The sequence below is a fragment of the Psammomys obesus genome, unplaced genomic scaffold (assembly GCF_907164565.1).
Source record: "Psammomys obesus unplaced genomic scaffold, mPsaObe1.curated_primary_1811, whole genome shotgun sequence".
NCBI lineage: Eukaryota > Metazoa > Chordata > Mammalia > Rodentia > Muridae > Psammomys > Psammomys obesus.
In genome coordinates, this window is record NW_026596057.1 from 4,924,272 (window position 1) to 4,937,065 (window position 12,794).

The following is a 12,794-nucleotide window of genomic DNA, read 5'->3' on the forward strand; positions in this document are numbered from 1 at the left end:
CAGGCAGAGCCCTTGTGCTCTCTGTGACTCCTGTGGCCTGCTGCTGTCATGCCGTGGATTCTGCTCCACGCTTTCACTTTACCCTGAAACAAGCTTCCCCGATACCTTGCAGATCTGTGTGTGCTTGTTTCCAGGCCTTGAGCAAGATGCCAAGAGCCTGCAAACGCCTGGCCAGCCTCTGACCGCTGGTAACACACATTTCTTGCTGCCTCACTGTGTGTACTGATAATGCCTCCTTTAACTGCAACTCTCCTTCTCCTCTTCCATCTTTCCCTCCTCTTTCTTCTCCATTCCTTTCCTTTCTCCCTCTCTATGATCTTACAGTGCTAGAGATGGGACTCAGAGCCTTAACACAGGCTAGACAAATGCTCTACCATTGAGCCACACATCTCCCCTAATTTTCTGTCTCTCTCTATCTTGGTAGAATGTGTTTCAAGACAGGATTTCTCTGTGTAACAGACACACTTTGTAGACCAGGCTGCTGGCCTCAAACTCACAGAGATCCACCCGCCTGTGCCTCCGGAGTGCTAGGATTAAAGGCGTGTGCCACCACCACCTGGCTCACCTCCCCTAATTTTTAATACCCTGATTTGGGTAATAAAGTTTGAATGCCTCAGTTAAAGAGTCTGCAAGGGTGATTAACTGACTGGTAGAACTTTAGGGTTGGAGAGCTGGACTGCCACAGACCCAGAATTTGTGCCCTCTGCAGACCCCTAAGTAGTCACCCACTGTCTGCCTTTTGAGTTCCGGCTAACATCTTGTCAATTATCCCAGATGAAACCCTTGGGATATGTTAATGTAAGAGGTCTCATAGCTCCTAGCACCCCCAAAACTAAGAACAATATCAGAAACCGTGAGAACCATGGCACAGATTTCCCCACTTTGCTGTCACCCACCTACCTGATATTCCCAGCAATATACTTGAAAAGCGTCTTGACTTACAACTGTCTTTTGTTCTACGTCCATGAAAATAAGATGTTGGAACATGTTATTTGGGGCAACCCAAATAAAATTTTGTTTTGTTTTGTTTGAGACAAAGTTTCTCTGTGTAGCCTTGGCTAGCCTGGAACTTTGTAGGCTTTGTAGGCTGGCCTTGAACTCACAGAGATCTGCCTGCCTCTGCCTCCCTAGTGCTGGGACTAAAGACGTGTGCTGCACCACCACCTGCCCCCCCCTTTTTTTTTAAATTTAGAAACATTTTACTAGCTCCTGTGTTTTGTTTATTGTTTTGTCTTTCTTTCTGTCGAGGACAGATTCCTGCCACCTCAAAATTGAACACATTGGGTTATGAAAATACCTGCTTCAAAATGATTTCCATCACATACTTTTGTAGGGACAGCTCGAGTTCGGGGTCAGACTCCAGCATGCACGCAAGCCTTAGGAAGTCTAAGAGGGCAGAAGGAGAGGGCAGGCTCAGCAATGCTAGCAACAGGGGTCTTCTTGTTCCCACTCCCCGGGGCAGTGCCCCTTAGGGTTTCCCCGGGAGACCCCGGACACCGATGGCCAAAGGGGGCCAAGGAAGATGCTCAGAAGGCTTCTTACAGGGTGTGGGCTTCTCCAGAGTTGGTTGTAGGTGGCTCAGTGCCAGATTTTAATTAAGTGCTTTGTAACTTGGGAAGATTCTTGCTGATTTGCTCTTGAATTTTGCACTGCAGGCGGTGCCATACCACCCTCATGTGGAAGCTCCACGTGAACTGAATCATTTGGTGAGAATTGAACACATATGGCTGGAGCAGTCAAGGATAGCACTCTGACGTCCCCAACGTTTAAGGAAGGGGAAGCAAACTAGCAAAACGGCCGTGAAGATAGGTGATTTGGGGGATTAAAAGCAAAACTAAAAGAAATATTGTTAGAGCCCCAGGAAAACAGAGAGCATAATATCCACGGGATGATTAATCCAAGTCAAGTGTGGCACTTGTGCCTGTAGCCCTAGCACTAGGGAAGAGGCAGGAAGACTGCTTAGGCCTGAGCCTCAAAGTTCAAGGTCAACCTGGGCAACATAACAAGAACCCACTCCCAAAACAAAACAAAGCAAAACTAAAACGACAACAATAACAAAAGCCACACTGGAAGGTGACATACCACTTCCCATTCTCCACAACAGTAATTCTAAGTACCTAGCTATCTTCCTGTCCTGGCCACCAATTCCCGCTTACCATCTTCCAAACACCAGTACGACACACTGCAGACCATCTCTGACTCCTACTTGTCCTTAAACTTCTGGTAAGTTTCTATGTATCTATTTGTGTTACATGTTTATCGGTTCTTGCATCATCTCATTTACACATTCACTAACAGATTTGCACTGCATATGCCTTGGAAAAGGTTTTGGAAGTGGAGGCAAGAACCAGCAGTTCAGTATCATAGTGGGTTTGAGGCTGGAAGAGAATGTCTCAGAAAACAGAACAATAAGGAAACCCAAGAATATCTGGGCCTGGCATGTAGCCCAGTGGCAAAGCACTTGCTTAGCACACACAAAGCCCTAGGTTTGATCCTTTACACATCTGGGTAGGGGAATTAATTTAAAGTCAACTGCCTGCACAAGGCTGGGGTTGAAAGTATATGGCTCAGGGGTAAGGTGACTGCCTAGCAGAATATAAGGCCCTGAGCAAAACACTGTAAAGAAACTAACTAAACTAAAACTTCCAAACAACAATAAAATCCAAAGCCAGCCACTTAGGGTCAACACCTCCAATGAAGCCTAGGAAAAGATCACCTAGACTCTAGTTAATGGTGTAGCTAGTAGATTTGACACTTTCTCAGATGGGGAAGAAGGCAGAAATTGGAAGTCAGAGAAATGAGACAAGTTTAGCACAAGAAGCCGAGGCAGGATGATTCCTTTCAGGAAGTTTGAAAATTGCCTAGGCAACATAAACAAACAAACAAACAAACAGACAAACAAACAACTATTTCTTAAAATTAAAAATGGAGCTGGGCCTCTAATTCCAATATCTGAGAGGCAGAGCCAGGAGGGTCAAGAGTTCAAGACCAGCTTACGGTAGGTAATGAGGCCTGCGCGCTCCTCCCCCCCCAAAAAAAAATTAAAGATAAATTTAAAATGAAAGCCTGAAGAGTAGGCAAACACATAACCCCCAAGGCATATACAATATATATTTATTAGCAAATAAAATGAGATTCAAGAACAGACAAACAAATGACACAAATAGATACACAGAGACTTATGAGGCGTTTGAGGGTAAATTTGAGTCAAAGATGCTCTGTGTTTTGTCTCCTTAGTGTTGGGAAGAAGGTGGATGGAAATCAGTGTCTGGGAGAGGAAGATGGGTATGTACTTAGCACTGCTCTTCCGGAGAATGGAAAGCCTGTCTCCTTCATGTCAAGGTCAAGGGCCAGCGCTCTGCTAAGGTATGCATCAGCTGTCCAGAGCCACTGATATTGTCACAGGTCCCTACTGACCGCGATGGAGGCCAAGGGTCTACTTACTTTTGTGGTCGCCAGAAGGATAGTAATTCATGAAAGTCATACACTTTGTGAAAAACTCGTTGAAGTTAAAGGTGGGGGGTGGCTTTAGGAAGCTAACCTGGAGAAAACAAACAGTGAACTTCATTATTCTGAGGGTTGTGTGACCTTGGGAGTATCATTTCACAGCAGAAAGTAATGCTTTCGAATGTCTAGCGCCGGACACACAGCAACCGGCATATTGAAGGGTATTCCGGGTTTTTTTGTTTGTTTGTTTGATCCAGAGTCATTACATATGCCCTTGAACTTCCAGACATCCTCATGTCTTGGCTTCTCAAGTGCTGGAATTGCAGGTATGAGCCACTAAGCCTCACTCTGTTATTATTACTATTACTACTGTTAGGAGGAGTATTTTTTCAGTACAGGGGATTGTTTCTTTTTTCTTTTTCTTTTTCTTTTTCTTTTTTTTTTTTTTTTGAGACAAGATCTTACTATGAAGTTCTGGATGACCTAGAATTCGGTATAAAGACCAGGCTTGCCTGGAATTCACAAAGATCCACCTATCTCTGCTTGCTACCATCTTTTCAGGCCCAGTGAGGACACATCCCAGGCCCAATACAGGCGATTGAACCCAGGGCCTTGTTCTCCACCACTGAGCTATATCCACAGCCCTGTTTGTTTGTTTGCTTGCTTGCTATTGGTTGAGATAGGGTCTTGCTGACTAGTTCGGGCTAGCCTCAGATTTGTAAGGCTAGGCTTCCAAGTGCTAGGACTGCAGGTATATGTCACCATGTCTGGCCATCAGTTAATAAGCTGTACTTTGAACTGAGGCAGGTTGCAGTGGCCGGCAGTGCAGGCCCGTGATCCCAGCTACCTGGGATGCTGAAGTAGGAAAATCAAAAACTCTAAGGATTTCCCATTCTATGAAGTTTAAGGACAACCTGGGCTACTAAGTTTTGCCTCAAAGTGAAAATACAAAAAAAAAAAAAAAAAAAAAAAAAAGAAGGCCTGGGGTTGTAAATCAATGAGATAAGGTGCTTGCCTAGCATGTGTGTGGTTCTGTCCTTTAGTACTGACCCCCCCCAAAAAAAAAAAAATTCTGTTGAAAATTTAAAGGCAAAAATAAATAAATAATGCTAAAGGCTCAGAGGCATAGCTCAGACTGAACATATGCTTAGCCCCTAAGTCCTACGTTCAACTTTTAGCTCGAAAGAAAAGAAGAAAGCCAGATGCAGTGCGGCATACCTATAATCCTAGCACTCAAGGAGGCAGAGGCAGGTGGATTGCTTGAGTTCGAGGCCAGCCTGGTCTACAAAGCAAGTCCAGGACAGCCAAGGCTACACAGAGAAATCCTGTCTCGAAAATAAAATAAAATAAACAAAAATTTAGTTTTTCCCCCAATTACTTTTTAAGACTTTAAGGGTCAGTATATACAAAGGACCACTCATTCATATATTTGTACCCTGAGGGCATTTGTTCTTTTTTATCTCTCTCTGAACATTTTAATTTAAATAAAATCTGAGAAAGCCATAATCCCTGCTCTTCTGACTTCCCCCTTCTTTTCTTCTCTCCTTCCCTCCCTCTTCTCCTTCTTTCCTCTATCTCTTCTTTCTTTTCTTTTTCCCTTTCCTTTTCTTTCTGCAGTAGATACAGAATTGGAGGTTATTAACAATGATGTTCAGAAGAGAGACAGAGGGAGAAACAGGGACGGAGGGAGGAGGGAAGGAGAGAGGGGGCTCTTAGAGAAAGGACAGTACACACCCGAAACGTGGGTGCAGGTTTCTCAGGAGGGAGTCTCACCCCACTTCTTTCTTATAAGTGTTAAAAAGGAAGAGTGTTAATGCCTAAAAGGTCTCAGGAAAACTGCGAACCCTATGATAAGATACACACTGGTTTTCCTGTCTGCCAAAATGCAGAAATTTAGACTAACAAGGAGAAGGCACCAGGCAAAACCAGATGGGGATATACCGGGCAAGAGCTGACAGGCCACCAGAGTTAGGAGGCTGCTGGGTAGAGAAAACAAGCATTCCCGGGCCACACACTGAAATCCCAGCAGTCGGGAAGTCAAGGCAGGAGGATTAGTGTTTAAGGTCACTTTTAGCTGTTTAATGAGTTCAAGGTCAGTGAGGTCCCTGTCTCAACCAACCAACCAACCAACCAACCAACCAACCAACCAACCAACCAACCAACCAACCAACAAACAAACGAGGATCGGACATTCCAACTCCCAACTGTCCTTAGGTCACCTCACAGCTTCCTTTAGCCTCAGTGGGGCGGTAGGCGGGCATTTCCTTCTTGGGCGCAGCAGCCCTGGCTCCTCCCACTGGACGTGTCCTTAGGCTAACCCGGACTCAGGCTGCTGGCACACCCTGGCAGTACCCACACTGCACTTTCACCTTAACAGCTCTCTGATCCGGTATCCTCTCAATCTCAATCATGCTTCGGTCACAGAGCTGCCAGCAGTTTGGTGACAGAATGACGTCGTTCATCTGGGCCATGTTCTGTGCCAGGCGCACGTCATCCACCGCCTGGCCAATCACCAGAAAGTAGTTGCGTGTTTCATCCCCGAAGACCAACATGGTGATGTGCCCGGCGGCCAGTCCTGCAGAAGGCAAGCAATGGGTTTGCGCAACAAGTTCTGGGTGATTGCCCAGAAGCACTGGATCTTGGAAAACTCAGAATCTTGATGTGACTATACAGCCTGTAAGCAAAATCCAATTTTTAAGATTTTTACATAGGGGTTGGGCATGGTGACAGACGCCTGTGATCCCAGCACTTTGGGAGGCAGAGGCAGGGGAATCTCTGTGAGTTCGAGGCCAGCCTGGTCTACAAAGCGAGTCCAGGCCAGTCAAGGCTACACAGGGAAACCCTGTCTCGAAAAGCAAAACAACAACAAAAAAGATTTTACACAGAAATCAGAGAATGCCTCTTCCAGGTTCCAGCTGTTCCAAATGTCCCTTCTTTCAAAGCTAGAGAGCACAACTCCTAATTCTCACCTTTTGGTGAAACTTTTTTTGGGGGGTTGGAGTGGGGTGGGAGATGTTTTGAGGCAGGGTTCCTCTCTTTGGTCCTGGCTAGCCTGGAACTCAAAGATCTGCCTGCATCTGCCTTCCTAGTGCTGGGATTAAAGGCTTGAGCCGCCTCTACCAGCTTGTCCACACTCTTCTTAAAGCATTCTGCCAATCTCCAAAGTTATTTAACCTTTTCTTCAATTTACACTTAAGGGAAACAGAAAAACAATGTCGATAATATCTGTTTGGGGAAATTTTTTAATTTTATCACACATTGAGGCTTCAACTGAAAACAAACCTTAGGTCTAAGGTTTGTGGCTGTAGCCTTTGGTGGGTCTCAAACTCTCACCAATCCTCCCGCCTCACTTCCCAGTGCACCCCCACAGGTAGCACACGCTGCTCATTTGTTGACTCTGACTTCCCTGGTAGTATATACAGTTTGTTTTTCCATCCCAAATACACTACTGCTTAGACGAACTAGAGGGAAAGATAAAAGATGCTAAAACACACCTCTCCTCTAGCCCCTCACAAGTCACACGAGTGCTGGGGTTACTGTCATTCTTTTTTTGTTTTGTTTTGGGGACAGGGTTTCATATAAGCCCACGCTAACCTCTGACTCAACATGTAGTAGAGGCTGACCTTGAACTCCTTCCTTATCCTTCTGCTCTCGCCTCCCAAGTGCTGGGATTGTAGACTTGTGCCACCGTGCAGGGTTTGTGCTATTTCCATTCTAAGAAGTATGCTACGTTAGCCTCTCTGAGTGAACCTGGAAAATCTGTTGTGGGCTATCCACAAGAGAAGACTGCTGGGACAGTCTTTATTAGCCGCTCAGCAATTACACTGGGTGCTCGGGATCCTGGTGTAGCCCTGAGCCTTTTTCAGGATGTGCTTCTAAGCACAAAAACCATGTCCTGGGTTGACACATTTCAGTTAACAAGAATGATTAGCTAGAAGCAGAACTACAGAGGCTAAAAAGCAAGGTTAGCACATTTTGAGACTTTCCAAGAACTATGGGAACTTTGATGGATTAGGCCTTTGTTTTAGTTTTGGCAGGTGCTGCTGTCTGTGTGCAGGCTGAGTTTTACAGCCTGAATGGCACTCCCATTATGGAGTCAGTTGTGCTAAGGTCTCAGGGCCTACTAAAGTCTGGGGCCCTATTACATACAAAACAAAACAATAACAACAAAACCCAACACATTCAGTATTGTAATGGCTGATCTTTTAAAGACCATGTGGAAAACTTGAAAACTGGCATAAAAAGATAGGTTACCTAAAACAGTAGTTAATTAAAGAGAAATAATCAGTTGGATAACCTATGATGATCCCATTAGTTCTGATATTTGTGATTTTTTTCGTTTTTAATTATTATTATTTTTATGATGATGATTTTTTTTTTTTTTGAGACAGGGTTTCTCTGTATAGTCTTGGCTGTCCTGGACTTGCTTTGAGACCAGGCTGGCCTCAAACTCACAGAGATCCACCTTCCTCCCCGACTGCTGGAATTATAGGCATATGTGTTCCACTGTGTTCGGCTTATTATTCTTTTAGAGAATTATTTATTATATTTACAGTGTTCTGTCTGCATGTACACCTGAATGGCAGAAGAGGGCACCAGATCTCATTGTAGATGATTGTGAGCCACCATGTGGTTGCTGGCAATTGAACTCGGGATCTTTGGAAGAGCAGCCAGTGCTCTTAATCTCTGAGCCGCCATCATCATCATCATTATTACTATTGTATGTGAAAGAGAGATTGCAACACGTCACATGTAGAGACAGGTCAGAGGAAGACTTTGTACAGTTTGTTCTCCCGCTTTTTTTTTTCTCATAACTCAGTCACATCTTTTATTATGCCATACATTTAAAATGGTAAGTAAGCATTTATTTAAAAAATTAACACATAATCCCTTCGTCTAAAAATGATTTATTATAGAGCATTTATATGGGTGAGTATTTCAGTGGAGCTGCTTATTTTCCTTATGTATAAGGGAACAGTGATCATTTTATATAGAAAGCAGAATCCTCGAGGACTCCTGTGGCTTTTCATGCACCTAAAATCTCACACTCCTGGAAATACCTTGACATGTCACCTGATGTGGGACATTTTTTCATGACTCACTATGACAACACAACAGCACCAAAAAAATGGGGAAAAGAACAGGTGCTTACTTAGCAGGGAGAGTTAAAGGGAGACCTGGTCCTTGCCTATTATTTAGTGTCCTGTTAACTTTGTTCTCCCGCTTTTATGTGGAGTCTTTTTACCCTCTCAGCCATCTTGCTGGCCCTGATACTTGAGGTTTCTAAGGCTCATAAATTTCAGTTACAGATGGCACCACCCACAGCTCTCGCTGTTACTCATCACTCACACATCTCAGAATCCTCATGGTTACCATGTTCCCTCAATCCTGGTGCCATGACGAAAGAAAATGTACAATATGGAACTGCATGTGGCTGCTACCTTACACACGCCCTCAGCAAGCCCAGTGTGAACGCTGAGCTGTGCTATAGGCATAACTTGTTAAGCCCTGTTTGTTTATCATTCTTCTTCTTCTTTTTTTTTTTTTTTTACAAAAGGACTATTGTATTTGAATGAGTGTTTTGCCTACATGTATGTATAGATACTGTGTATGCTCCTGGTACTGCTGGGGGTCAGAAGTGGGAGTTGGAGTCCCTAGAACTGGAATATAGATGGTTGTGAGGTACCGTGTGGGTACTGGGAACTGAACCTGTGTCCTCTGGAAAAGCCTCCAATGCTCTTACCTGATGGGCTGCTTCTCTAGCGTCTGTTTCTTATTCTTACGGAGCGACAGACCATTCTTACAGCATTGCTGAATCTATGTGATGACAAACTACTCTCTAATTTACTTAATGCTATACAACCATGACAAGCAGCAAGATGTAACAGTGATGACGATTCCTTTATTTAGTACTTGTTATGTGCCAAGCACCAGGCAAACCTTGTGTGGCTTGGGCTGTCTGTAAACTCTGTACAGAGCTGGGGATAATCTCCTTCTCCTTATTCTTACTACTGACCCAAGATCTCATGTAGTCCAGGATAACTTGGAACTTCTCATCCTCCTGCTTCTACTACCCAGATGCTATGATTAAAAGCATGAGCCTTCCGTCACACCTGGTTTATGAAGCACTGGGTAAGGAACTCAGCAAATTGTATATCGTACTCTTTCGATTGGGCCACATCCCTGGTGACCTTACATGATTCATTTACCCTCTGGCCTCCACTTTCTGAGTGCTGGGATTATAAGCATTGTCACCGGACCTGGTTTACACGGTTCTTGAGATCCAGGGCATCCTGCTCGCCAGGCAAGCACTCTACTAACTGTGTTATATCTCCAAGCCCAAAAATATTTATTCCTTGAGACAGGGTTTCCTGTGTAGCCTAGGCTGGCCTCAAACTCACAAAGTTTCCCGTGTGTCTTGAGTGATGAGCCTATAGGCATGTGCCATCACATCTAGTCAACTTCACTTTTACAATAGTCTACTATATAGATATCATGATCATCTCAAATTCCCGTATACGGTGAGCAAAAATTTCCATTCTGGTCAGCCCGACTTCAAAGGACAATGGTAGGGCCAAGCCAGAATCTTCTAGGAGTGAGGAACCAGATCCCAACTGCTGTAGCATCTGTTCTTTCCCAAATCTTTTGTTTCTTTTTTGTTATGTCACCCAGGCTGGCCTCAAACTCTCAGCTATCCTCCTGCCTCAGTCTCCTAGGGGTCGGGATTACAAGCATATGCCATCATGGCCAGCCTCAGATGCTTACCTATCTTGACTCGGATATCCATGCCTTCTTCCACCTCCTTGGCCTCAAACAAGCCGTGGATCTCCAGGCTGCACTTAATGACCACCGTGATGATGTTTTTCAGTTGCTTTCTCTCCACCTTCCACAGGGCCAGCAGTGCGTCACCTTTAAGAGAGACACTCTGGGGGCTTGGTCCTACCCCGGAGGTCAGTGCTGCGTTTTGCATGAACATTACATATGCTTGTGCCGCCTCAAAAATTTCTCAACCCGTTCCCCGACCATGCCTCCCCGAGGTTCCTTCTTTGTAACAGGGCAGGTTCCTCAGTTCTTCCTTTTCACCCTTTCCCATTTCAGTCAGATTCTGTACCTGCAAATTTTAGGATATCTCCTCCAAAAATCAGCACTTCTGAAAAAAAGAATAAGAAGAGAGAAAAAAAAAGAAAAATTAAGTTAAATTGATTCTTTAACGAGCATTACTCATTGGTAAAATAGAAGGAGGCTTGGGAGTATGGTTGTACATGCCTGTCTTCCTAGCACTTGGGAAGCTGTTGTAGAAGGATCACTGTGAGTTCAAGGCCAGATTGTTGGGATATATAGCTAAATCTTAGACCCTGACTCAGAGAGAGAGAGTAGAAATGAGGTATTGAGAATAACAATTCAGAGAATACATGTCTATCAAACATGACATCTCGTGACTTCTATGAAGGCCTGCCTCCTCAGCTCCAGTACAGTAAGCCTTACAACCAAACCATGTTTGTGCAATAGGAAAACAAACCAAACAAGAATCAGGAAACAAGAAGGCACAGTGCCCAGAAAGACCTCATGATCCTTGCCTTCTTCCCAGTGTATAAGGAAGCTCTCTGTAGGCCAGCTGTTAAGGGAGCATAGGTTGGTGGATGAGTGGACAAGAGGTGGATCTCTGAGTTCAAGGCCAGCCTGGTCTACAGAGTGAGTTCCAGGACAGCCAGGGCTACACAGAGAAACCCTGTCTCTAAAAACAAGCCCCTGGCTGCTTTCCCAGAGGGCTGGGTTTGATTCCCAGCACCCACACTACAGCTCACAACTCTCTGTAACTCTAACTCCAGTTCTAGGGACTCTAACACCTTCTTTTGGCCTCCATGGGAACCGGGAATGCATGTTGTGCACCGACAGAGATGCGGGCACAACACCCATACACAAAATAAAATAAAAATAAATAATTTTAAAAGAACATCATCTGAGGTATCAAGGCTTGTTCTTATGAGCTTAGTATTGGTAAGCCGAGGCAAGAGGATTGATTGCTTGGAATTCAAGGTCATAGCTATGTAAGTGTCAGGTCAGTCTGGGCTATAGACTGGCTTTTAACACAAAACATCCTTTCTGTCATGCAGTGTTCTTAGTAAGACTTAATCATATTCCCTTAGTTGTATTATAGCATATTAAAAGTACTTATGACTTTCCTGGTTTGCTTTTTCTTGCTGTGATAAATACCATGACCAAAAAGACTGCAAGAGGAAAGAGTTTGTTTTAGATTATATCTATCAGTCCATCATAAAGGGAATTTAGGGTAAGAGTTCAAGCAGGAACATGGAGGCAGGAATTGAAATAGAGACCAGAGAGGAGTGCTGCTTATTGGCTTGCTCCTATGACTCAACCAGATTGCTTTTTTGATATGACCCAGGACCACCTGCCCTGGGGTAGCACCACCCACAGTGTTCTGGGAACTCCCACATCAATTCTTAATCAAGAAGATGCCTCCACAGACTTGCCAACAAGCCAACCTGATGGAAGGATTTTCTCAATGTTCCTTCTTCCCAGATGACTCTAGGCTTGTGTCAAGTTGACAAAAACCAACCAACCAACCAACCAACCAACCAACCAACCAACCAACCAACCACTAACCAGAAGAAGGACATATCTATTTCCTGGAGAATACGAAGAATGATAGGTAATTGTACAGACACCAGCAGAGCAGCAATCTGAAAACCTCTCCGGCAAAGCCCCACGGGAACACTTACTCTCCACTATCGCACTTATATAGTAGTTGAGGATCTCTACCAGCTGCTCGGCCCCTCGGTTCATGTACATGGCTGTGCTGAACTTCTCAGTCATCGCAGTAAAACCTGTAAGAAACGGCCACTGGTTTCCTAGGAGTCATGCAGAACTAGCAGAGGGCTTCACTGGCCTGCAGGGGGAGCCACTAAAAGGGGCAGAGTGTCACGTGACCTTAGTGGATGGCCAGGCATTAGCCAAGCAGCACTTAGTAGGCAAGGGGTCAAGAAAAGCAAGCCATCTCTTCCTTCTGGGTTCTTAGTACACACAGGGATAACAGCATCGCATCGGATGCTGTTGGTTTGTCCTGTGGTTGAGAGGCCACATGTCTTTCAAATTCTTCAGAAGAAGCAGTGTTAGTATTAGGGTGTAAAGACAAGCAGATCATCTCTTGAATTTGTCAGTTTGTCAGGATGTGTGTGGGACTTGGAGGACCAGGCTATGAAGTTGGGGCAGGGACACTGAAGCCAGATGGTGCACTTGAAGACATGCCTGTGACTGAAAGCTGGGAGAAGGGAAGATGAGAGACATCTGGGGTCAGGGGTCTCTTTCCTGTGTGCACAGTAAGATTA

The 12,794-nt window shown here is 44.7% G+C and overlaps 1 protein-coding gene across 1 annotated transcript in view; it reads right to left on the reverse strand.

The window, feature by feature from the left end:
* Adcy10 (adenylate cyclase 10) overlaps positions 1 to 12,794 on the reverse strand; it is a 70,429-nt gene that overhangs the window by 57,353 nt on the left and 282 nt on the right. Inside the window, exons 2-7 of the mRNA XM_055624611.1 lie at positions 12,189 to 12,293; positions 10,559 to 10,597; positions 10,213 to 10,356; positions 5,817 to 6,022; positions 3,445 to 3,541; positions 1,298 to 1,386 (exon numbers count right to left, since the gene is read on the reverse strand). Coding sequence (XP_055480586.1) covers positions 1,298 to 1,386; positions 3,445 to 3,541; positions 5,817 to 6,022; positions 10,213 to 10,356; positions 10,559 to 10,597; positions 12,189 to 12,293 — 680 coding nt within the window. The remainder of the gene's footprint in view (positions 1 to 1,297; positions 1,387 to 3,444; positions 3,542 to 5,816; positions 6,023 to 10,212; positions 10,357 to 10,558; positions 10,598 to 12,188; positions 12,294 to 12,794) is intronic.